Below are 22,073 nucleotides of genomic sequence, written 5' to 3'. Positions count from 1 at the left end.
ACACGTGCTCATTCGTAGTACACAAATTTTAATTCGCTCATGTTTGGAGGTAGTCTGACTTGGTAGTTGTATAGTTTTAGACCCTCATAGCGATTGAGTTATAACATTAAAAGCTACGTTTGGTGACAAACGCTAAGTGCCAAGATTCATGTTTCTCTGTAATAGATATAAAATATAATATAATTTATACTGCTAGGGGTCATCTTGCAGCCCTAGAGCCGATGCCAAGCCGGGTTGCGGGTGCAAGTGCAATGATGTAACGCTTTCTGGCTCTTAGCAAGAGATGGCTCAAGGTACGGGGGGTTTTTAGTCAGTAGGAGTCTGACAGCCCTTTTGCCCTATCCAGGACAAGAGGGGTCATTTGATTATTTTCCCCTTACTGTATCTATAGTTCGAATAACTTGTAAAAATATTTTTTATATACTGCAACACTAAGAAATGTCAAATTTATTAAATTGAAAATAGAATTAAGTTTTCGTAATAGAATTCTTATTTCGAAGGAATATCTTTAGCAAGTAAAGTTGATTGGTTTAATAAAGTGACTAAAGGTACACTTCAGTAACAATAAAAATAAATCTGCTTTATAAATTATTTGTTTACGTAATTCGTAACCTCTGTCACTAAACAAAATCTTTTTAGAAAAAAATGTCTATATCACCATTTTTCCGTAACCCTGTTACGGACATAACGGGTGGGTTGGTCTCCCACCAAATGCTGGGTGACTGTCAGAGACAGGAGATGCGGTTCATGGACTGCCTGGAAGCCTACGGCCTGGATCGTGGTAGAGTAAAGTGCGCTAATATATTTGAAGACTTTCACGAGTGTCAGACCAAGACTAAACAATTTAAGAGATTTATGGTTTGTATTTTCTGTAAAGTTTACATAAAACTATATCGCTCATGAGTTATAGATTTCAAGTTATTTGCTGTTTGAATTACTTTTCTTAAATTTATTGATGCATTACTTAACTAGATCTTTTTAAGTAATGGGATCTAAGATTTTCAGATTACTACGAGTTTTGTATTAATTTATTTCTATATGTTCCTGACATTGCAACTATATTCAAGCAACCATGACCATGGGCGGACATGGGAAAAATGATCAATAAAATAAAAAATGCCTAGTTATCTAATAAACTTATTTTCTTTTTATCTTTATATATAAATGCATAAAATATTGACAACATATTAGAGACTACAGCTATATCTCCTTCTTTGTATTGAAATTAACTTTTTTGTTTCTAATAAAATTCCATTTTTAAATGTCAAATTAACTCTATCTATCTCTAATCTGAAATGACACACATTATTAGTAAAAATTGATAAAATTAAAGCCTCTCATAACTCATAAAAAAAATCTTCACACTTTTATGTTTCCAGGCTATGAGAAGGGAGAGAGACCGACAAATAGCTGAAGGAAAACTCAAGGGTGATGAGAAGTACCTCAGCCCCAAAATTGATAGTTTTTGATATGTTTGTAGTGAGATGTAAATAAAATCAAAAATATAGAAATAATACAATTAATCATTATTAATAAGTTTCTTTTCTTTTCGTTAACCTCAAGAAAATTTTACACAAAGAGTGAATGCCGTTACACTATTTGTCTAAAATGAGAACTACCCTAACTATTTGGTTAGAAGTTTATGGTAATCAAAGTTTAAGCATATCCACTTGATGTCATAATTATTTCTTAGAGCCTGTTATAAATACTGCTTTGTCAAAAATTTACTTTGTTCACACAATATTGGTTATTTATTTCTGTGTTGTTATTTTATAATATACATCGAAAAGGGATTATGAGAAAAGCGTAATATTTTTTGTCTCCTGCACAGTTTAAATAGCAATTTAGTAGTTAACTCTGAATGAACATCACTTTCAATCACATTCAACATATAAGACAGGTTGCATTTGAAAAGATGTGTGATTGACAATCCTGCTTTGTTTTGTATACAGCCAAAGCTTTCATTAAAATTTTAATAAGGATGTTAAGGTGTAATCACCCACCCTGTTGTATTGTTCACAAATCAACATTATATGGTTACAGTTTTAACAATATATGTATATATAAAAATTTGCTTTTTGATTATGAAAAGATTAATTAGAGCTTAAAAGCAATTTTAAAGTTTTATAAAATTATACTGGATACATATGAATTTATTCTGGGACAACATTACTGAATTATGGTCATGAGTTACAAGTTAGCCAGCTCTGACTAGGCTTCCGATCAAAATTTAATATTGTAATGATGATAAAAAATTTGCGCTCATAAAATTTATCTAAATTACTAAGTTATGTTACAGATTATAACAATGATGTTTTTAAAATTTTCTCATATCACAGTGCCATTTTAAAAGTTATTTTTTATTCCGACTGGACAGGGATGGTTATTCTTCCTGTGGGTAGGTGAAAATGAACCCGAAGTTGGTGAACTATGTTAATTCCAAGTGATAACTTTTACATTCAAGTCTTGAAAACATCAAAAATATAAAATGAAAGATACACTGACGCAGGCACAGAGTATTATTTTTTTGTTGTGCTCATGAGGAGGGAGGAAGCGTTGCTCTTCGTCCGGTTGCGAGGAATGTGCGTCCGATTGTTCGATGATAAAAAGAGGAAGCAGGAATTGAAATATACAATTCCTCTCTCAAGAAACTCTCCAGAGTGTATCCTATTGAATACCGAGAGGCTGGCTACTTTTGGCCTGTTTTCAAGGCTGACTAGATTGGTTTTAATCAAGTTATGGTCACTTTGAAGGTATTTTGCAGTCTCTCCAAGGAATCCAAAGCATTGAGGTGACATTTGGAAGCGTCTGCCCATATGTGACGGTAGTATTCCATACATAACTAGACCTGTAATGTGTCTAGACGCAAAAGCTTGGTTAGCTTAGCTTTGGAGTCAAGGAAACCCTCAAAGTTAACGTTATAGAATACCTCAATACTTAATAATTAACAAAGTATGCATATGTTCTGATAAATTGTAGTCAAGGTTACTGGACCTTTTAGCGGTAAAAAGACATGCTTGCTTTTTGGTAGCATTAAATTGGCTTCGTCTCATTCGGAGACTGACTGAAGTGTGAAATTTACACGCTTTACTATGACCTCTCTTTACAACTTTAATTGATTCCGGCTAGACGAAGGGCTGAATTGATACTATTCTACAACTCTGTTGTCATGTCCGTAAAAAAAACACCCAAGTTGTAATAAAAACATATTAAAAAAATTCAAACTTGTTTCTTTAATTTTCAAATATAAATTAAGTTTCGTAATAAATGTTTATTTTTTTATTAACTATACATATAATAAGACGATTAAAATCGAATGTCTGTACATTAAATATTTATCCAAAAAACTGATAGGAGGCCATTAAAGAAGAGTCATAGAAACCAAAAAAACAATTTTTGGAATTTTTGTCTGTCTGTCTAGTACGTTATAACTTCAAAACTACTCAACGGATTTGAACGTGGTTTTCACAGTTGGATTACATATCATTAGGAGCATTGTCAAAACTTTGTTTCATCAAAATCGGTTAAGGGAAAAAGAAGTTATGGTCAATTGAAAATTTACTTCAAGTACTGACTCAAAACTTTTAAACACTACAACTTAATATTGATTAGTTATATATTATATATTACTTAATAGTTAACTAGTTATATTATTTCTATTACTTATTTAAAAAAATATGTTGTAATATAATCTTAATATTAAAACTTAAAGAGGTAACAAAAATAACGCAGTGCGCGCTGGCGCAGTTGAAGTGTTGAACACTGTGCGCGATAGATGGCGTTGATAAAATAAGCCATCATCCTAGATCGCGGTGTTAAGATTCTCCGTTGTGTAATCACAACCATGCGGTTCGAAAGTTCAATGACGTATGCTGGTTGTGGTTGAGATATATATATATATATATATATATATATATATATATGCAAGATATACAAAAAGCGACCAGCACGCGTGCAACAGCTAGTTATTCATAAATCCAGTGTGTATTGTTCCATTGAAAAATCATTGTTTGGTAACCGCTTTGGAGATGTGACATGGTTATTGTTAAATAACGGAAAAACACAAAGATTTTGGCCATTAGTATTGAGCTGCTTATTTGCGATTATTCAAATAAAAAATATATATATATTTTTCTTAACTAAATCATTAGTGAAAGTGTTATTGAAAGCTTAAGGAAAATGCAAGCCTCCAGTGACATTTTGCACACATATTCTCTGTGAGTTGTAAGGCGCTTGTATAATGAAGACTTTTATTGTAAAGATGTATTTCCTTCTGTTGTAAAAAAATCTACATTGGTATAATTTCATAGGAAAATTTATAAATATTTGAAACTTTCCTTATTTGATTTCACTATGTAAAACGTTTCCTTAACAAACGATCGAATCGTAAAACAACATAGGTAGAGTTTCCAGTTGATCATTCAGAGTGACAAGAATTATTACTTAAAATATGTTAAAATGCCGTGTGTAGTGTTAGGATGAAGATTTGGTGTGATGTAGCGCTTCATATTATTAACAGTAGGTTCCAAAAAGGTTTTTAAAGGACTTAAATTATCGTATATCAAAATCGTGTAAATAATAATTGAATTTAAAATATACAATGGGACACGTATCAGCAAAAAATATGATTTATTGAAGATACGCGTATAGGTTTCACTTTGATTTTTGTAAATGATATGAATTCAAACTTTAAAAAATATATAAAAATGGTTATAAATAATTTAAATACAATTTTTTTTTAAATAAAATCATATCTTTTAGGTAAACAATCCATTGGAGATTAATAGATAAAGGAAAGTGTAGGTGGGAAAAATTTCCTAGGTACATAAAAATTTATTTATTACCATTTCCTACACATATACTTTAGGACTACTGAACAAAAATGCATTTAAATTTAATTTGAAATTTTATAATAATACTTTAATGAGTATACATATTTAATTTCGGAATTATTTTAAGATTAAAAAACATGATAGCAAAGTGTCACTATTGACATATCTGTGTAAAAATCATCCAAACTAGAATTATATTTGATAATACCTAAGAACCTTTATAAACATGAGTGATCAGGTGATACCAAGGTTTCGCAACGTATTCACCGATATTACAGGAGGAATCATGACGCACCAGACCCTGGGAGACTGCGCGCACCAGGAGATGGCCATGATGGATTGTATGGAGAGTTACGGCTTTGATCGCGGCTTACTGAACTGCAAGCTGGAAATGGATGACTACCACGAGTGTCGCGCTAAGACTAAACAATTTTTAAGATTTATGGTTCGTAATGAAATCAATATCGGAATACCGTTTATGAATTTGACCCGCGATGTGGTAGAATGTAAATTATAGTTTTAATTGCTTAATTTACATAATCGAAATTAATATATTTTTTAGTTCCTTTTTGCTCTGTGAACTTGACTCTAATATCTTAACTGCCAGAAAGTTTGCTATGAAGATCCGTTTTATAAGTGTTATATTAATATGTATTTGTAATTAACATCAAAAATTCTTTCAAGGCTCTACGGAGGGAACGCGATCGGAAAATTGCTTGTGGAGAATTAACTGGTGATAACAAATACATGTCTCCAAAATTAGATAGTTTTTGACTATAAAGATGTGTTAAAATAAACACTTATTTCCCAATTAAATAGCAGTGTTATTATCTTGCTATTTTTAAGAGAAAAATCTGTACAAAATAAGAGAAATTGTTTAATTTGACCAGTCGCGAGTCACTTGAAGCTTCAGTATAGTTACCACAAACTTGCATCTTCACACGTAGCGTTTCCGTGCATACTTTTATTACGTAGTTTACGTAGTTTATTGAATAAGAAACTGGAGACGCCCCGTATGTAGTGTGATGATAAATAATTGTGCCTAGCGTACTGGAAAAATTCCACATCTAACCCTATCGAATACAAAGAGGTCAAAAACTTGTCATAAATGGAGAAGTTAAGAGCGTACATAAAAAACTTTACAAAAATACAATCTTTGACACTGGCAGAATATACTGTGCACATCTTTGCACGGATGAAGGCCATATTTATTAAAACAACCAATCAAAAAATACACTCAAACTTAAAGCATCTTTTGTATTGACGTCGTTAATTTGGAAACTTATTTTTATAGTGAGCTCAATATTTTTTTATTGCTTATCTGTGAGCATGATATTTCTTATAACTACTATACGTATATATATTTACATATATGTGATACGTAAATTTCAAAACATTTCATAGGTGGGTGTACCCGCGAGGGCGCCGTGTATTTCAATTTTTTTGCGCTACAGTCACGGTCGGTCAAAGAGGTTTTTTTTTGCGGAATTTTGGCGCCAAACTATTTACAATCGATTCTTACTTATAAGTTTATTGATACGCAAATAGCTTAAGGTTATTGCGTTATAATTTAATAATACAGCGGTTATTAATTTATAACAAAATTTATAATATATACCGTAGCCACAGATGTCAATCGAGGTATTTTATTTATATAAATATATATGTGTGTAACTAGGTACCAGCCCCGGCTTCACACGGGCTCTTTACAAAAAATATAAAATAGCCTATTTAATTTTGAGAATTATTAAACTTGTATTATGATAACTTTCACATGGTCCGCCCGATTTCAATGATTAAAAAGCAATTTACAATTAGCTGATGGAGGCTTGAAAACGCAGTAATTTATTTTGATAAGACTTAATACCGTATTTATGTAAATGGCTTTCCAATAAACGCTTTAGGAATGCCAATTTGTAAAAGTTGTAAAATGGATATAGTATGTTATCCTTAAGCTATAGACATATGCCACCGCCGACTTTTCTGTAAATCTAAATACGATACACAATTCCACCATATATTATTTTGTTATATCTCAAAGACTTAAGGCAGCGTTTTTGATAATAGCTCTCAGACGTTTTATGTTTTCCCGATATCTTCAACAAATATCTTTAATGTACACGCAAGTAAATACAAAAGCTTAACAAATTATTTACTAAAACCTTCCTCGAGAGTCACGCTATCAAGTGGTGATAACTGTTTGATAATCGGTGCAGTAGTTTTTCCGTTTATCGCGAACAGACAGACAGACGCGGCGAGGGACTTTGTTTTATAATATGTATATATTGATTGATTATATAAAAAACTTTACACTAGTAAATTTTATCATAAAATTTACAAAAATAATTTATAAATTATACCCCAAATGATAACCTTCTCATACAAGCCTATGAAGAGGTTACAGAGATACCGGTCGTGATGTATGTGCATTTAAACTAAATATCTTATAAACTTATACCGTGGATGACCTAGCCGCGAGTCTCTGGGAGACATGATTCGATCCGCCGTGTAATGTCGCTACCATTTTGCACTAATACGACACAAATAAATTAATCATTTACGACATAATATAATTTAATAATTATGAAATAGGTCTCGAGACTTAAATTCCACGATTTGATTTACATAGGTGATTGACCGGCCTTTGCTTATGAAATATTAGTGAAGGTTATATCTAATCAAGTCCAGGTAGCTGATGAAATCGATCGGTGCCCTCTGGTGAATTGGTATTAAATAAAAAATTCAATGTGAACATACACACGGAAACTACAAAGGCTCTCGACCTTCTCGTTTTTAGATCGTTTTATGTAGAAGCTATTGTCTTCTTATTTGTATGAGGACAAAGATCTTTAATGAGATACCCTTACCCTACTCTAAATATGTACTAACCAGTAATTGGCCACCGGATTCATTTTATTGCTACGAACGACGCTTATCTTCTTTCAACTAAATAAATGGTGAAATGTAGTTACTTTTTTTTAAATCAGGTATAAAAATATATTTTTTTCTTAAATTTTAAATATATATATTAAATCGTAAAACATTTCGTCTATATAATAAATGACGTCTGCAATTGCAATATTTGGACACTGTTCAGGTATGTAGGTGTGTCATTTTTATAACATTGGAATTTATATTATACTGGCGGTCGAATCAATCCTTCGGTAACTTATAAATACTATTAATAATTTATATAAAACCGATTTTGACAGAGGTATTTGAATCACATGTTAATGTGTCCGTATAATTTGCAGACAGGCACACACGACTTCAAAGACATCAACATTTTTGCTTTAAATTTCGTTTCTTTATTCCTTTTGCATGTTTAAAACGGATTTTTTTTTTAAATCTCTATTAGATAATTTCAACATGTCAACCATTAATAAATCATATGTTACTACTTTGTTTTAATTACATACAACATAACATTTTGACGTTATGGCCCATTAATAGCCTCCTCTTCTTGACGTCGCTAATATATCAGTATTTTATGTAACATTGTATATTGTATTTTATTCTGTATACAGTATTCACGGCTTTGCACCATAAATATATTTAAGAACTCGACCGTGTCCGGACTATCATTATAATTTCAAAATCAGTGTTTTGTGAATATTGTTAGCCTCTTACTTCTACAGTTTTGTCGCTTTGAAAACAATAGAAAATATATAGTGATAACTCAGAGATACAATAGGTAAAACGTTTGTTTTAATTTTTAATCTTTATTTAAGGTATCCTCGACTTCAATCACATCTTTAGAATGTTTAAAGATAATTACTAATTTGGTGAGTTAAATCCTAAAAATTTGTTAGTTTAAGAACGTCTAAGCTTCGCAAATAAAGTATAATTTTGTCAAACATTCAATGTTCTTTATATTTCCAAAGCAGATTAATAATCCACGTCTGAGTTATTTCGATTTAAATGAAATATTCATAAAGTGTTGCCATTAAAGAAAAATATATATTTACTTAATCCACATGAAAAAATTAACACGAATGTAGATAAAGCAAATTTCTTTTTTTAAAGTAATGAGGCCAACCGTTATCCAAATCTTGTGTCATTATTTTATTCACCGTTTTCACACTGTATTTATCGACTCGATCTGTTTTTCAATTCATTTCGTTCTATTTTCGATGAGCTGTTCTAGAACATGGACCAAGAAATGTTTCGTTAGAAATATTTATATATCACGCAATAAAAATATTAATTAATGCAATATATTTTCTGGCACGATAATATATCCTAAATATTTGTTGTATAACAAGAAATTAAATATTTGGGGATTATAATAATTTGATCCTTCCCTTTTGTTAATGAGATTGCAAATCTAATTATATGCGAGTTCTTTTTATATTTTTAATTCAGTACGAATTTGAATATCAAAGGAATATTATATAAATAGGTACACATGCTCGTAAAATAAACTACAAAAAAATATAGTAGAAGTGGATTCCTTAAAGACAAAGCGTGGTTGAAACAACAAGTTGAACAAGAACGATGACGACATTTTTTAAGGTTTATAATTTGAAAAAAAAAAATTAAAACAAAAAAAAAATAGACATTCCTAATCAATCATTAAGTATAAGTTTTTGAAATCTGTTAGATTGATTAGTTAATTGTATAGGAAAAATCAACTGACCAAGCAAACTTTAGATACTAATAAATTTAACAGTATAATTAGTGGTAGTCTTAAACTACTCACACTTATTAAAATTCTAGGACTACCTCTGTCTCGGCTTCCTATCTACCTACAAGCAAACTGATAGTCTAGAACTGAGTAGATAGAACTGAAGTCCTTTGCATAAAAATACATGTAGAGTACCTCAAAACTTGACGCTCTAGGGCCTTAACGATTGCTTAATTCGTGTCTACGTTTATGTGATAATGCTCTTGGTTCTATCCATCTATCTAAATACTTTTGCCGGAGAAGAATTTATATTGGTTAAACGTTTAAAATATTTATTTGCCAAAAACTCATACAGGCTAAGAAAAGAATTTCGTATCGTGCTACAAAATATAGAACACTGTAATAAGCTTAAAACTTTATAGGTAGAAGAAACCATAGACAGACTATTCTTTAATAATTTTTTTTTTATTTCAATAGTTTGTAGACAAACTTTCCAACGCTTTTGAAAATAAATGACACAGAATTTTTAGGTCTTGTTTAAAAATTATTTTATTTAAAAATAACCAAATGTATAAAATGTATTATTAAATGTTAAAATAATACTTGGTGTTTATTTCTTGACAGCCTTTCGAAATCATTTGCATGTTTTTAAGTACAAAGGGCCGCTAAAAGAGTATGTTACCTGCAACCTAAAGATATATATATATATCAATCAATGTATATTATATGCATATTATAAAAAATAGTCCCTCGCCACGTCTGTCTGTCTGTCTGTTCGCGATAAACGAAAAAACTACTGCACCGATTATCAAACAGTTATCACCACTCAATAGCGTGACTCTCGAGGAAGGTTTTAATATATAATTTGTTAAGTTTTTGTATTAACTTGTGTGCATATTAACGATATTTGTTGAAGATGTTGGGAAAACATGAAACGTCTGAGAGCTTTTCACGAAAACGCTTCCTAAAGTCTTTGAGATATAACAAAATAATATATGTTGGAAAGGTGTATCTTATACAGGTCTACAGAAAAGTACGCGGTGGCATATGTCTATAGCTTAAGGATAACAAACTATATCCATTTTACAACTTTTAAAAAAATTGGCATTCCTAAAGCGTTTATTGGAAAGCTATCTACACAAATACGTTGTTAAGTCTTATCAAAATAAATAACTTCGTTTTCAAGCCTACATCAGTATCTGTAAATTACTTTTTAAATCATTTAAATCGGGGGTACCATTTGAATGTTATCATAATATGAGTTTAATAATTGTCAAAATTAAATAGGCTATTTTATATTTTTTGTAAAGAGCCAATTCGAAGCCGGGGCTGGTACCTAGTCTGGAGAATTTTTTTTTTTCAAAATAATTAACATACAGCTGTTTTATAGATTTTATGAACCTTTTCTATTTTCCCTTCTATATATTTTTCTCGAATCGTTTTCGAGTTACGGCGAAACCGACAAATAGACATTCATATCAAAATTTAAAATACTTTCTTATTTAAAGCGTTATAACCTCAAGTATAATTACATGACCTATGCTGTAGTTCTTGTCGAAATAAATTATTTTTAAATAATTCACATGAATGGTATTGAAAATGATTACATGATGTCACTGAGTGAACAAATAATATGAAAACTATATTTAAACAATATTTTTATAGTAATGATAGTGTAATCTTAATGATATATAAAATGTGCATTATCCGAATATCAATAAAAGGTCACTCGGCTACTATTGAGATGTTCGAGAGTGATTAAAAATGCGTTGTTTACGATAAAAATTACGCATAGCTATATGAATGAATGTTAAATGACGCTGTGTTGTGTAATATAAGGAGATTATGAGTTATTAGTTAGATGAGTCGGTGGTGAGTTTTGGCAGCGAGTGGTGGCATTCGTGCCGACAGTGTAAAGCTAGGAACGAAGCATTGTGCTCATTTGTTACAGTGATATTTTCAAAATATTCTGAAATTTATATATATTTTATATTATTTTGTTATTCATCATTTTTTAATTATATTGTTATAAATATTTTTTTTTATTATATATAGTAATATACGTATCAATGGTGAAACGAAAACAATTCTAAAATGAATTCGTATTATAAGGACGTCACTGTTAACTATAGTGATTACATTCGTATGAGGTTCCGTTTATTTTTAATTATAACTGTTTTGTGGATAAATGTTTGTCCAACAAAACCCGAAGCTGTCCTGAAAGAATTACTACCAGCGACTCGCTATCAGACTGAAGATCTCGCCCAGACTGTGTGCTATCAAATATTTTCAGACCAGGTCAGTAAATTCAATTATTATGTATTTTAAAGAGAAAAATAATAGAATTATTAACTTTTAAAATGTCATTTACTACCTGAAAATTATGTTGGTCTTTTAATGCCTTTAACCTTTGAATATTTTTTTTTGTATTTAATATTAAAGAATATATTTTTAGATCTCTATTTAAAAGCAATTTCGTCACGGACCAATAGTTAAGTATTCGACCAGTAAAAAATATAATAATTTAACATTTGCTACATCTTGTAAACGTTTATATAACTTTTAAATTTTTACCCCAAATAGGAGGTAATAATTTTTTTTTTTTTTATTATGTCTTATTTCTGTCGGTTCATGTTAAAACAGGATCTGTATTTTTAAAAAATATATAAAAGCTATTAAAATAAATGTGACCAAACAAAAATAAAATACAAATAAATACACTTAGAATCCGTTTAATACTTCCGCATTGTTACCGAGGCTTTTAATTTTCATTGAACCTTCGAACGGTCACCTCTGCTTGTTTATCGCCTGGTTATTACTAGGCCCACTTTTATCTAAATAATCCTTAATCAATAACACCATATATGTGTTACTCGTTTTTAGTATAAATATTGCTTAATAAAAAAAAAATCTATTTTCTATATGTATTTTTTAATTTACTTCAATTAATTTCCCTATAAATAATATTTCCTACGTTTGTTTAATTGTCAAAAATTTACTTTAAAGTTTTTTTTTAATTAAAATTAGAGAAAAGATGAAACTAAGTCTTGAGTGAAAATAAACAGTTCAAAAATATATGAAAACAGAAATTATAGCAATTTTTCGTAGAGCTTTATATCTGTATAGAAAATAAAGGAGCTCAAGACCACACTTGTAACAAAACCATCACCTACTCCTAATTGAAAAGGTGAAGTTAAGCTAAAAATTGGCGGAGAGTATCATAAAATGTTAGTGAAAACTAGAATAATGATATAAAAGATATTATTTACGAAAATGATCAATTGAGGATTTCAAAATTAAATTGATTTTTCATATTTATACATCCAACAACCGTTCACGTTAAGTAAGTTAAAAATATACATTTATATTATGCTTACTTAATACCTTAGTATTATCCAAAGCATGTTTTATTACTTTTCGAAATATGAAATCGGTCATGACCAATGACCAGTTGTGACTTAAACAAAATGACCGTCTAATCTTTTAGTTATAAATGCAAAGTATTTCAAATTTAATCTTCTATTTTGTTTCAATTTTAGTGATTCAATTCAATCAAAAGCATTTTTTTATAGTTTACTCAATTTGATAGAAAATTTAAATATATATATGTTTGCAAATGTGAGTCGCGCCGCAGAAACAGTCCAAATAATGAACAACATTAATAGAATCGTATTTCTAAATGTGATGTTTTGCGAAAATCGGAAACTCATAACAGCGGTTGAATCTTGGAGTATCGGCCTATACGAAAAAGTACATAAAAAACCTTATAAATTATTCTTAATATATGACATACAATTGCTGTATATGATCTGAGGATCTGTCAAATAACGTTAAGTTGACCCTCATACACCGAGATTGCTGTTCATCCAACAGCCAACTAGGAAAAAACGACAAACAGGTCAACTCACACTTGGATAGCATAAAAGTTACATTTAAATTAATTCCCACATGTATAAGCAATGAAACCAATGAGTTTTATTTATAAAATGGCCAAATTTCATTTATTATAGTTATATATATAATGTATATCATAAAAAAACTGATTTATATACACTTATTGAATCTAGTAATCGAGCTTTGTAGATGTATAATATCACGAATATTCAACATTGGACTAAGTAATATGCTAGTATTAGTTTTATTAATACAATTTTTATGATCTAAGATCTGAATAAAATATAGGAGCCAGTCGTTAAGGTTACTAAGTTAATTGCTATTAAAACGTAAGAACTAAATAGACTGTAGTGCAAACCACTAACTAGGTGAGATTTCAGGATATTACGAGCGTTAACCGGTATATTTCAGGACAGTTTGATAAACAGACCTCGAAATGACTGTGAGTCAAGGTGAACTAACTGATGAATACTAAGAGAGAGACATTACCATAAAGCGGCGTGTCGTTATAATATATATTGTATCTATAGATCTGTAACAAAAAAAATCTGAAAGATTATTTGTATAGAACAAATTATCTAGGCTCTGAAACATGATTATAAAATCTTATCGTCAAAAAACATAATATTAAATAATGACCAAAATACTGAGCTACGACTCATAGAAATAAAATCATAACCAAGGAGATCCTCTATGTAAAAAATGGTAGTTGATATAAATAATTAAATATTAATTCAATAAAATTTTATTTCAGAAATCCGTATCCTTATGCAAGAATAATTTCCAATGTGGGTATCTTTGAATATTTTATTTGAAATGCGAATCATTGAAATATTCAGGATGGTTAAAATTAAATAGAAATAACTTTCAGATAAAAAACGGAATGTGTTGAATGAAATCGATGTGAAGATAAAGTGTCAGTCGAATACAACCATATTGGTGTCCGTCCCGCCCTCAAAGGAGTCCATATTGGTTGTTTTAGTCAACGATAAAGACACAACAATAGGAGAAGAAGAGGAAATTGTAAGTGTTTTCTACTTATTTTTTGTTTAGCATTTCCATATTGAAGTGGAAATGCTGATCATGTCTCCAGACGATGGAAACGAAACGTATTAGAGTGAAGACACCGCTTAGATAAACATAGTGGAGGACTGGGACGGTTGGCGAACTATTGGGCATGTTCGTTTCAGCGATAAGCAATAATTAATAATGATATGATAAAACTAATACAATTCCTACATAAAGATTTTGAATAATCTCAACAATTACCACTTTTATCTCAAATGAATAAATGTCATCTTATAAAGGGATAGGTAAAGGAAATCAATTTATATTTTAATGTTGTTTACAATTTAAGGCAGCATATAACATACATTCCATTTTCAAATAAATATACTACTGAATGAGATCGTTTTTTTTTAAATTTACTTTTAAGGCTGCTACGGGATACTTTAATTTAAAAATACTCGATACCTACAAAACTTACAAAACACTGATATTTTTAAATAATTTTTCAGTTAAATTACAGTTTAATAGAAGCGAATCAAGAATTTGGTTCAATATATTACGAATCAACAGAGTATTATACCATTTGGTCGACCATCCTAAGTAGGAGTGGTGTACCATCAGTGTGGAGACGTGGCCCAAGAGTTAAGCCCTGGGATATTTTTCGTGAAAAATTAACATCAAAACCATACAAAATTGAAATCAATTTTCTCTACGATACATACGTTTATAATACGTATCACATTGATGGAAAATTTACATGGAATTCCAGTGATTGTGAGTAAAAATGAATTGAGGAATATTTAATAATATTTGAAAATTATTATTCATAATATTAAAAAAAAAATTCATACTATAATTTTAGCAATAAAACCAATATATTTTTTTCAGCTTATGACTCTTGTTTCGACGTTTTGAATTTTTGCAATAAAAAAACTCAAGGAGATCATTATGATAGAAGAATAAAAGTAAGTTTGAATTTCTCATAAAACTTTTTTAACTACAACTGTTACTTATCTACTTTTTGCGTTTATTTGTTTGTGTTTTATTTGTTTTATCTGTGTCAGATTTCTCTTAAAATTAAAAAAATCTATGAAATGCTTTTTTCACTACCATAGTTTTTTTAACAAAATTTTCCATATCAATAACGATATTAAAATCTACTTTATTTTAAAATCTGATAAGTGATTTATGTACTTTAAGAACAATAACATAAGTAACTATATAGTGATAAGAAAAAATACAACTATTGGGTATTTGTAATACAATGCAAATCGAAAGTTAAATATTTACAACGAAATTTCTGAATAATGTTCATATTAGCTTTTAACTGTTTTTTCGTTGCCAGCCTGGCCAGAATAACACAGCGTTGATAACGCAATTGCCTCTTGACGACTCCTGCACCATCATAGTGAATGGTGCTCATGGTGTGACCAACCTCACTTACAGAACACCATCATGTTTCGATCTAGCCGGCTGTTCTCCATGTAAGTGATGTAATAAATTTTGACAATTCTTGCCTTTTATTAATATTTCTAGTAATTTTTAATAGGTAGTAATTTATTTTTTTCCTTTGTTGGAAATTTATCATATTATTGTTTATAGCGATTTTGTGTTATACTATGGCAAACTAAATAACAATTCTAGGGCCTGAAGTGGCTGAAAACGTGACCTTGGATGCTGTTGAACGAGGCAGTGGGTGGTCAGTGCTGGTCAAATGGTCACCGCCGCGGCACCAACCATCTTACTATAACATAAGTTTGCAGGCAGATGAAGTCTACAGAGCTATTGTGCCGGGAGTAAATATAATGAGTTATTAATAGTATAATATAAAGATTAATTATAAATTTAATATATATATATGTAATTAATTGCTTAATGTTAATCAACATTCAACACTAGTTATTACTTTGTCAATATTTTATGCACAGAACTTTCGTCTTTAATATTTTGGAAGAAATATTAAAATTGTGAAGTTGTGTCGCAGCTGTCAAAAGATTGTTTTTTAATTTTATTTGAAAACTGAAATTAAATAGAATGGTATTCCAGAATCAAACGGAGGCTCAGTTCGACCACGTGACGGGGACTGGCGAGTATGAAGTATTGATGAGAGCAAAAATTGAAAATCGCACCGCCACAACCAGCCGATGGGACATATTTCCTCGTAAGATTATATCATGCGTATTATTCTCATATTTATAGTACTTAAGTATTTCAGGTTTGAAAGTAATTTGAGACAAAGTCACAAATGTATGAAGTTTAAGTAAAACCAGTGTCAAGACTTTAAAACTAAATGACTCGTGCAATTTGTATTCATAACGAATAGTTGAGAGGAACAACCGAGCGGTTTGTCTTCTGTACAAATTGTTCAATACCGCCGCTGTGTGTTGTTACTTTGGGCACCTGGCACATATCCGAATAATGTTTTGCGCTAACATTGACAGCAGTTCACATATTTAATTTATGAATTGAAGGCAAACAGATGGTTATAACTACCCTTGTATTAAACTAGAGGAGTTAGGAGGAGTAAGACAAAAGGTCTATGTGCTATTTCTATTGACAATTTTTTTGTTGGATCAAATCGTAAATGGTTTCGCAAGTGATGTTGTGCAAAAATACATTGAGGTTCTAGTTCCAATATTTTATACGTCACGTTCCAGCTCGTTCTGGTGGGGCGGCGGGTGTGTTGGTCGCGGCGGCATTGCTGATCCTGGCCACCGTACTCTTAGCTGCCCTGCTGTGCTGGCGACGACGCATCCCAAGCGACTCTCATAACTTCTATATACCAGTATGTTGACTGCACGAATGTGTTCTTTTTAAAATGGTTGGTTGGTTGTTTTAAATATAGTCTTCATCTGTTCAAAGATGTGCACAGTATATTTTGCCAGTATTGTGTAGAATGGAAGAGACATGATCTGAGATTAACTTAGGAATATAATAAAATTTAACAGCTCTTTTTTATATTGGGAGGGTACAGACGATTAGAAAATATCTTATGACAACTTCGTTAAGCTCGGTTCTATCAAATATATGTTACTAAATAATGTTATACCTAATTCTATATTAATGACTTCTTTGTTGTTTTCCTGTAGGGACTCCACGACAAATTTCCTGAAAGCTGTGATACAGATGTCGGAGGCCCGGAGTCGGGTTCCGAGGACACGTGGGAGGTCCGTCCGGAGAGGCTTCTGCTACATGAGGTCATAGGAGAGGGGGCCTTCGGAGTTGTCCGCAGGGGCACACTGGCACCCGCGAATAAAGATGTTGCTGTCAAGATGTTGAAAGGTGGCTGGCTTATATATTATTTTGGTAGATCTATATATTTATGACCCTCTAGTATTTGAATCCACAACTCGGGATAAAAGTTTATGCACACATAATATTTGGTACTTATGCAAACATTGTATTATTATGCAATTGTAGATGGTAGAGCCTAGCTGTGGTTAAGTTACTGCAGCTGGAACATGGGCTCGACCGGGGAAGTACCACCCTCTCACTGACGATCGGCGTGAAATAGTCTTTAATGACTGCGTTTCGTCTGATGAGTGAGAGAGCCGTTTGCCCTTTCCCTTTCCCACCCTTTCCTACCCCTTTCCTTTTTCCTCCCTTTCCCACTTTTTCCTCCCCCTCTTCCTTAATCGAGGGTAGCAACATATACGCAATTCTATATTGCGGATGTCCATGGGCGATGGTACTACCTCCATCAGGTAGGCTGGGTTGCCGCCTTTAGCATAAAAAAACAGATTGCAGGCAACTTTTTGCAATTTCATTTAATGTATGTTATATAGCGAAGTTCATTTGTAATAAACAATCGATGAATGTAACAATTACTTATGGGAAGAAAAGTCTGAAAGCAACTTTTTCAGCGCTTAAAAAAGTTATATTTTTATTTCTTATTAATATAATGAATGTATTTATCATCGTTTTAGAATATCCGTCAGTGGAGGAAGTGCGTTCGTTTCGGGCTGAAATGGAACTAATGAAGAGTGTAGGGGCGCACCCTCACGTCGTCAGTCTCCTGGGATGCTGCAGTGGAAGACGACCCTTGATTGTAGCGGAGTACTGCTCACGGGGGGACTTGTTGACTTACCTCAGGTTAACAAATTGTAATTCTTTATATAATACAATGTTGTTACAAAAGTTCCTAAAAAATGATAGCCTTAATTATTTTAAATTTTTATCACTATTTTTTATTCAAAATAACTTTAAGTCAATTATTTACGTTATTTGTTCTAGTGCCCTGTTGCATTTTTTATTTAATTAGATTTTCCTAACAAGAACTGTATTATAAAAGAATGTTTTCTTCTTCTGTCAGGTGTTCCTGGGACATGATGGTGTCGCGTCGTAATGCAAAATATTATAATAACAACAACAAGGAAAATTATCGCAACGACCTGTTCAAGAGCAAGCTGCCAGATATGAAATTCGTCGCCAACCGTCTTTACGACATCCAAGGCGTGTGTGACACGGAACTCACGATGCTGGACCTCCTGTCGTTTTGTCGACAGATCGCTATGGGCATGGAGTTCCTCGCGTCAAACAGAGTCGTCCATAGAGACCTAGCAGCTAGGAATATACTAGTAACAGCCGATAGAACCCTCAAAATAGCAGATTTCGGACTGTCTAGAGACGTGTATCAGGAGAATCAATACAAACAGAAGGGTAACGGAAAGATGCCCGTCAAGTGGATGGCTCTGGAGTCCCTCACGCATAGGATATTCACGACTCAAAGTGATGTGTAAGAAACTATTCGTTGTATTAGTTTTACGTTTTATAATGCGCGTTGATGTCTTTTGAATGAAATTCCTATAAGGATGTATATAATATATTAAGACTAAACTACCGCAGTAAATTGGGAGTTATTTCTAATCAATACAATTAATTTAAATTATTAACGTAATAATGGTTGTAATAAATGGTAATGACGTATGGATTTGTGAGTGAGTCACCATGTACCAACACAACGTGTACCTCCTCAATAGTCAAGAGGTCGTTCAAACAACCAATAATACTCGCTTACTCACGGTCTTCCTCACCGGCCAGATCTATCCTATATTTCGAACCGCACGTTAAACTGTTTCGGAACTAAGGATCGTATTATTTTGGAATAGATAAAAAAAATATTTTCCTTTACATTGTATGTTTTCATAATGACCATGCGCCACATATGGCAGACATTCCTAAACTGGATTCCGCGGAAGCGTATGTTCGATACCGCCAAAGTTATTTAATTTTAAATATAAGTAATGTTTTCGGATATGCTATGCGTTTTTTCAATTATATTAATTACGAAACGAACTGACATTCTCGCAACGTCGGCAGTTTGTAGTCCTAAAATAATAAAAAAGCGTAGCGTATCCGAAATCTTGGTTTCATCCAAATGAATACACGAGAAAATGTTAGACATTTTGTTTAGTATTAGTTTCCAATATACATTTTTGTGTTATGTTTTTATCGTATATTAATGTTAATTTAATAAAACTGAACCTTTTCGTGTCCCCTTATCTTTAAAGTTCACAAACCCCTGATATGTGTTTCTTGTATGCTTATAAGGTGGTCTTTTGGCGTGGTGGTGTGGGAGGTGGTGACTGTGGGTGGTGCGCCGTATGCTGGTGTGGGAGCCGCTCGTCTGCCGCGACTCCTCGCCGCTGGTTACCGCATGCCGTGCCCTCACAACTGCGGACCACAGCTGTTTGTCCCATTACTTATATATAATAAAATTTATTTAAACATCAACTGACGACCTTATAAACATTTTAATATATAGTTTATGCTTCTTTATTAGTTGTTGTGCTTATGTAAAACAAAGAAACAGAATAATTTAGTTTGATGCTAATACAAACTTAAATTTTTCCGTATAGCTTTCGTATGTTTACGTTCAATCAATTGTAACGATATATTTCGAAGAAGGTTTTATCATTTATATTTTACAGCCGAAAAACAAAACAATTCTCAAAAGATAATTATATATAACCTTAATGGAATAAAAGTTTTAACGAATGTATGTGTAACAAATACTTCAGTTACGAGTTAATGCTGTCATGTTGGCGGGACCGGCCGCGATGTCGGCCAACGTTCACCGAGCTGGTGTCCAGACTAGACGCCCTTCTCTGTGCCAGCGCCGACCACTACCTCTCACTCAGTCTACCACTACAGGAAGACAGCCCGGAAGTACCATCTACCACCTACAGATATATGAGAATGCTACTAAGGTGATTCAATATTTAAATAACGTCACTTTCATATTAATTATCTATGATCACGGCTACTAAAAAGGAAACAAAACGTCGAGCTAAATATAATCAAATGTTCTGTAATAAATCCAAGAGAGTTAGTTGTATTTAAATATGTGCTTGCGTAAATATAAGACATCAATATGATACAATATTTAGGTAATAATGTTTACGTTTACCGAAAGGCGTCAAACCAATTTCCTTTTTTTACAAACCATACTTAGTCTGGCCATAAATACGGTGAAAATAAAAAAGTGTAAAATTACTTTTAAATTTGGATTCAAAAATATTACATAAAGTAAATATGGAGCCGAATATAATTTCTATAATACATACACTAGGTATAAGTCAAATGATAGGGTGCCGAGCCATAGACAGCTTCACTAACACCTCCTCTGTTTCTGACAGAAAAAGATCTGGCTTTCCAAGTAAAGTTTATATTAACTGTATTCAAAGAGCCAAGCGAAAGAAATCGAAGAAATTGTCTCCGAAAATGTTTTATCTGTGCATGAAGAGGCCACCTAAAAATGTTTTGCATATGTGTAGATGTCTTAGCACTTGCAGCTTATAAGAAACGCACTGGTTATTCCTTAATTGATAATTTAGAAGAGAATAGAGTCGCAAAAACAAAGTAACTACTTTATTGGTCGATAAAGGGAGGTCACTGAAAAATTTTGTTTACGGAGGAGAAATATTTTACTAAGAAAGAACTAAGAAAACTACCCAACTTTACCAAGATCCCATATTCAAGAAGATAGTTAAGCCCTTTTAAAAAGTTTTGAACAGTGAGTTTCGCTATTATTAATATTTACGGCAAGACGATAGCTACAGCTATCATATGTATAAAATAGGTAATTAAATTATAGTTTTAATTTCAACCTCAACTATGATTAATAAAAAAATAATCGTCATAACATAATACTATTCGTTTAACTCGACAGAGGTAAACTGCGCGGTAAGAGCTACGAGCGTCCCCTGGCGCCCACGAACCATTACACCCAGCAACCAGCGCCCACAACCCACACACCTCCATAACCTCACTTCATATAAACTTACTTACGTTTAGTATTTCCTTCTGCCTAAATTATTATTTATATAATTATTATTAATTACATGTAAGTTAATCTAAGTCGTTTTCTTTATTATAATAAAAGAAAATGTTTTATGAAAACAGCTAGTTGTATAAATATCGTGCTCTATGAACTGTATATTTATAGTCTTTTGGTAAGAATAAAAAGTGTAATTCGGTGTAAATATTAATGTTCTATTTAATGAAAGTTATTTTAAACTATAACGACATATTTTTGATACGTTATGGGGGGGGGGCACTATTAGTTCATAGTTTTTATAAGAGCGAAAACTTACAATGCGCCTGTAACAGTATTGACCGTATGATGACCACTTTATAAGTAACGTAAGCTAAAAATATTATATAGTATTGTAAATTAATTTAATAAAAATGTTATGTTCAATAAAAAAATT

At 31.7% G+C, this 22,073-nt stretch overlaps 3 protein-coding genes across 3 annotated transcripts; all 3 read left to right on the top strand.

Annotated features, from left to right (window-relative positions):
• The first annotated feature begins 394 nt into the window (after positions 1–394).
• Positions 395–1,536, top strand: LOC116772091 (NADH dehydrogenase [ubiquinone] iron-sulfur protein 5-like). Its single transcript, XM_032664131.2, has 3 exons — positions 395–548; positions 640–858; positions 1,380–1,536. The coding sequence occupies exons 2-3, from the start codon at positions 646–648 to the stop codon at positions 1,467–1,469; spliced, it is 303 nt and encodes a 100-aa protein (XP_032520022.1). The 5' UTR covers positions 395–548; positions 640–645; the 3' UTR covers positions 1,470–1,536.
• Positions 1,537–4,976: 3,440 nt separating this feature from the next.
• LOC116771953 (NADH dehydrogenase [ubiquinone] iron-sulfur protein 5-like) lies at positions 4,977–5,648 on the top strand. Its single transcript, XM_032663964.2, has 2 exons — positions 4,977–5,277; positions 5,517–5,648. Exons 1-2 carry the CDS (start codon positions 5,059–5,061, stop codon positions 5,604–5,606), a joined length of 309 nt encoding a protein of 102 aa, XP_032519855.1. The 5' UTR covers positions 4,977–5,058; the 3' UTR covers positions 5,607–5,648.
• A 5,856-nt stretch (positions 5,649–11,504) lies between these two features.
• Positions 11,505–22,045, top strand: LOC116772034 (tyrosine-protein kinase receptor torso-like). The gene is made up of 15 exons (XM_061528352.1): positions 11,505–11,757; positions 14,108–14,141; positions 14,225–14,376; positions 14,871–15,135; positions 15,250–15,326; positions 15,707–15,845; positions 16,006–16,157; positions 16,408–16,522; positions 17,019–17,146; positions 17,451–17,643; positions 18,288–18,453; positions 18,674–19,096; positions 19,912–20,049; positions 20,382–20,570; positions 21,533–22,045. The coding sequence occupies exons 1-15, from the start codon at positions 11,554–11,556 to the stop codon at positions 21,624–21,626; spliced, it is 2,469 nt and encodes an 822-aa protein (XP_061384336.1). The 5' UTR covers positions 11,505–11,553; the 3' UTR covers positions 21,627–22,045.
• The last annotated feature ends 28 nt before the right edge of the window (positions 22,046–22,073 follow it).

Source organism: Danaus plexippus (assembly GCF_018135715.1).
Source record: "Danaus plexippus chromosome 16 unlocalized genomic scaffold, MEX_DaPlex mxdp_31, whole genome shotgun sequence".
In the NCBI taxonomy this organism is placed as follows: domain Eukaryota; kingdom Metazoa; phylum Arthropoda; class Insecta; order Lepidoptera; family Nymphalidae; genus Danaus; species Danaus plexippus.
The sequence above is the reverse complement of the archived record's forward strand: the minus strand, read 5'-3'. Positions and strand labels throughout refer to the sequence as shown.

Bases quoted from the DNA above. Each gene is read 5' to 3' on its own strand.
- LOC116772091 (XM_032664131.2), top strand. From the start codon at position 646: ATGTCTATATCACCATTTTTCCGTAACCCTGTTACGGACATAACGGGT. The intron at 859-1,379 runs GTTTGTATTTTC...TTATGTTTCCAG, and splicing joins AACAATTTAAGAGATTTATG to GCTATGAGAAGGGAGAGAGA.
- LOC116771953 (XM_032663964.2), top strand. From the start codon at position 5,059: ATGAGTGATCAGGTGATACCAAGGTTTCGCAACGTATTCACCGATATT. The intron at 5,278-5,516 runs GTTCGTAATGAA...AATTCTTTCAAG, and splicing joins AACAATTTTTAAGATTTATG to GCTCTACGGAGGGAACGCGA.
- LOC116772034 (XM_061528352.1), top strand. From the start codon at position 11,554: ATGAATTCGTATTATAAGGACGTCACTGTTAACTATAGTGATTACATT. The intron at 15,327-15,706 runs GTAAGTTTGAAT...TTTCGTTGCCAG, and splicing joins ATTATGATAGAAGAATAAAA to CCTGGCCAGAATAACACAGC. The intron at 16,158-16,407 runs GTAAATATAATG...ATGGTATTCCAG, and splicing joins ACAGAGCTATTGTGCCGGGA to AATCAAACGGAGGCTCAGTT.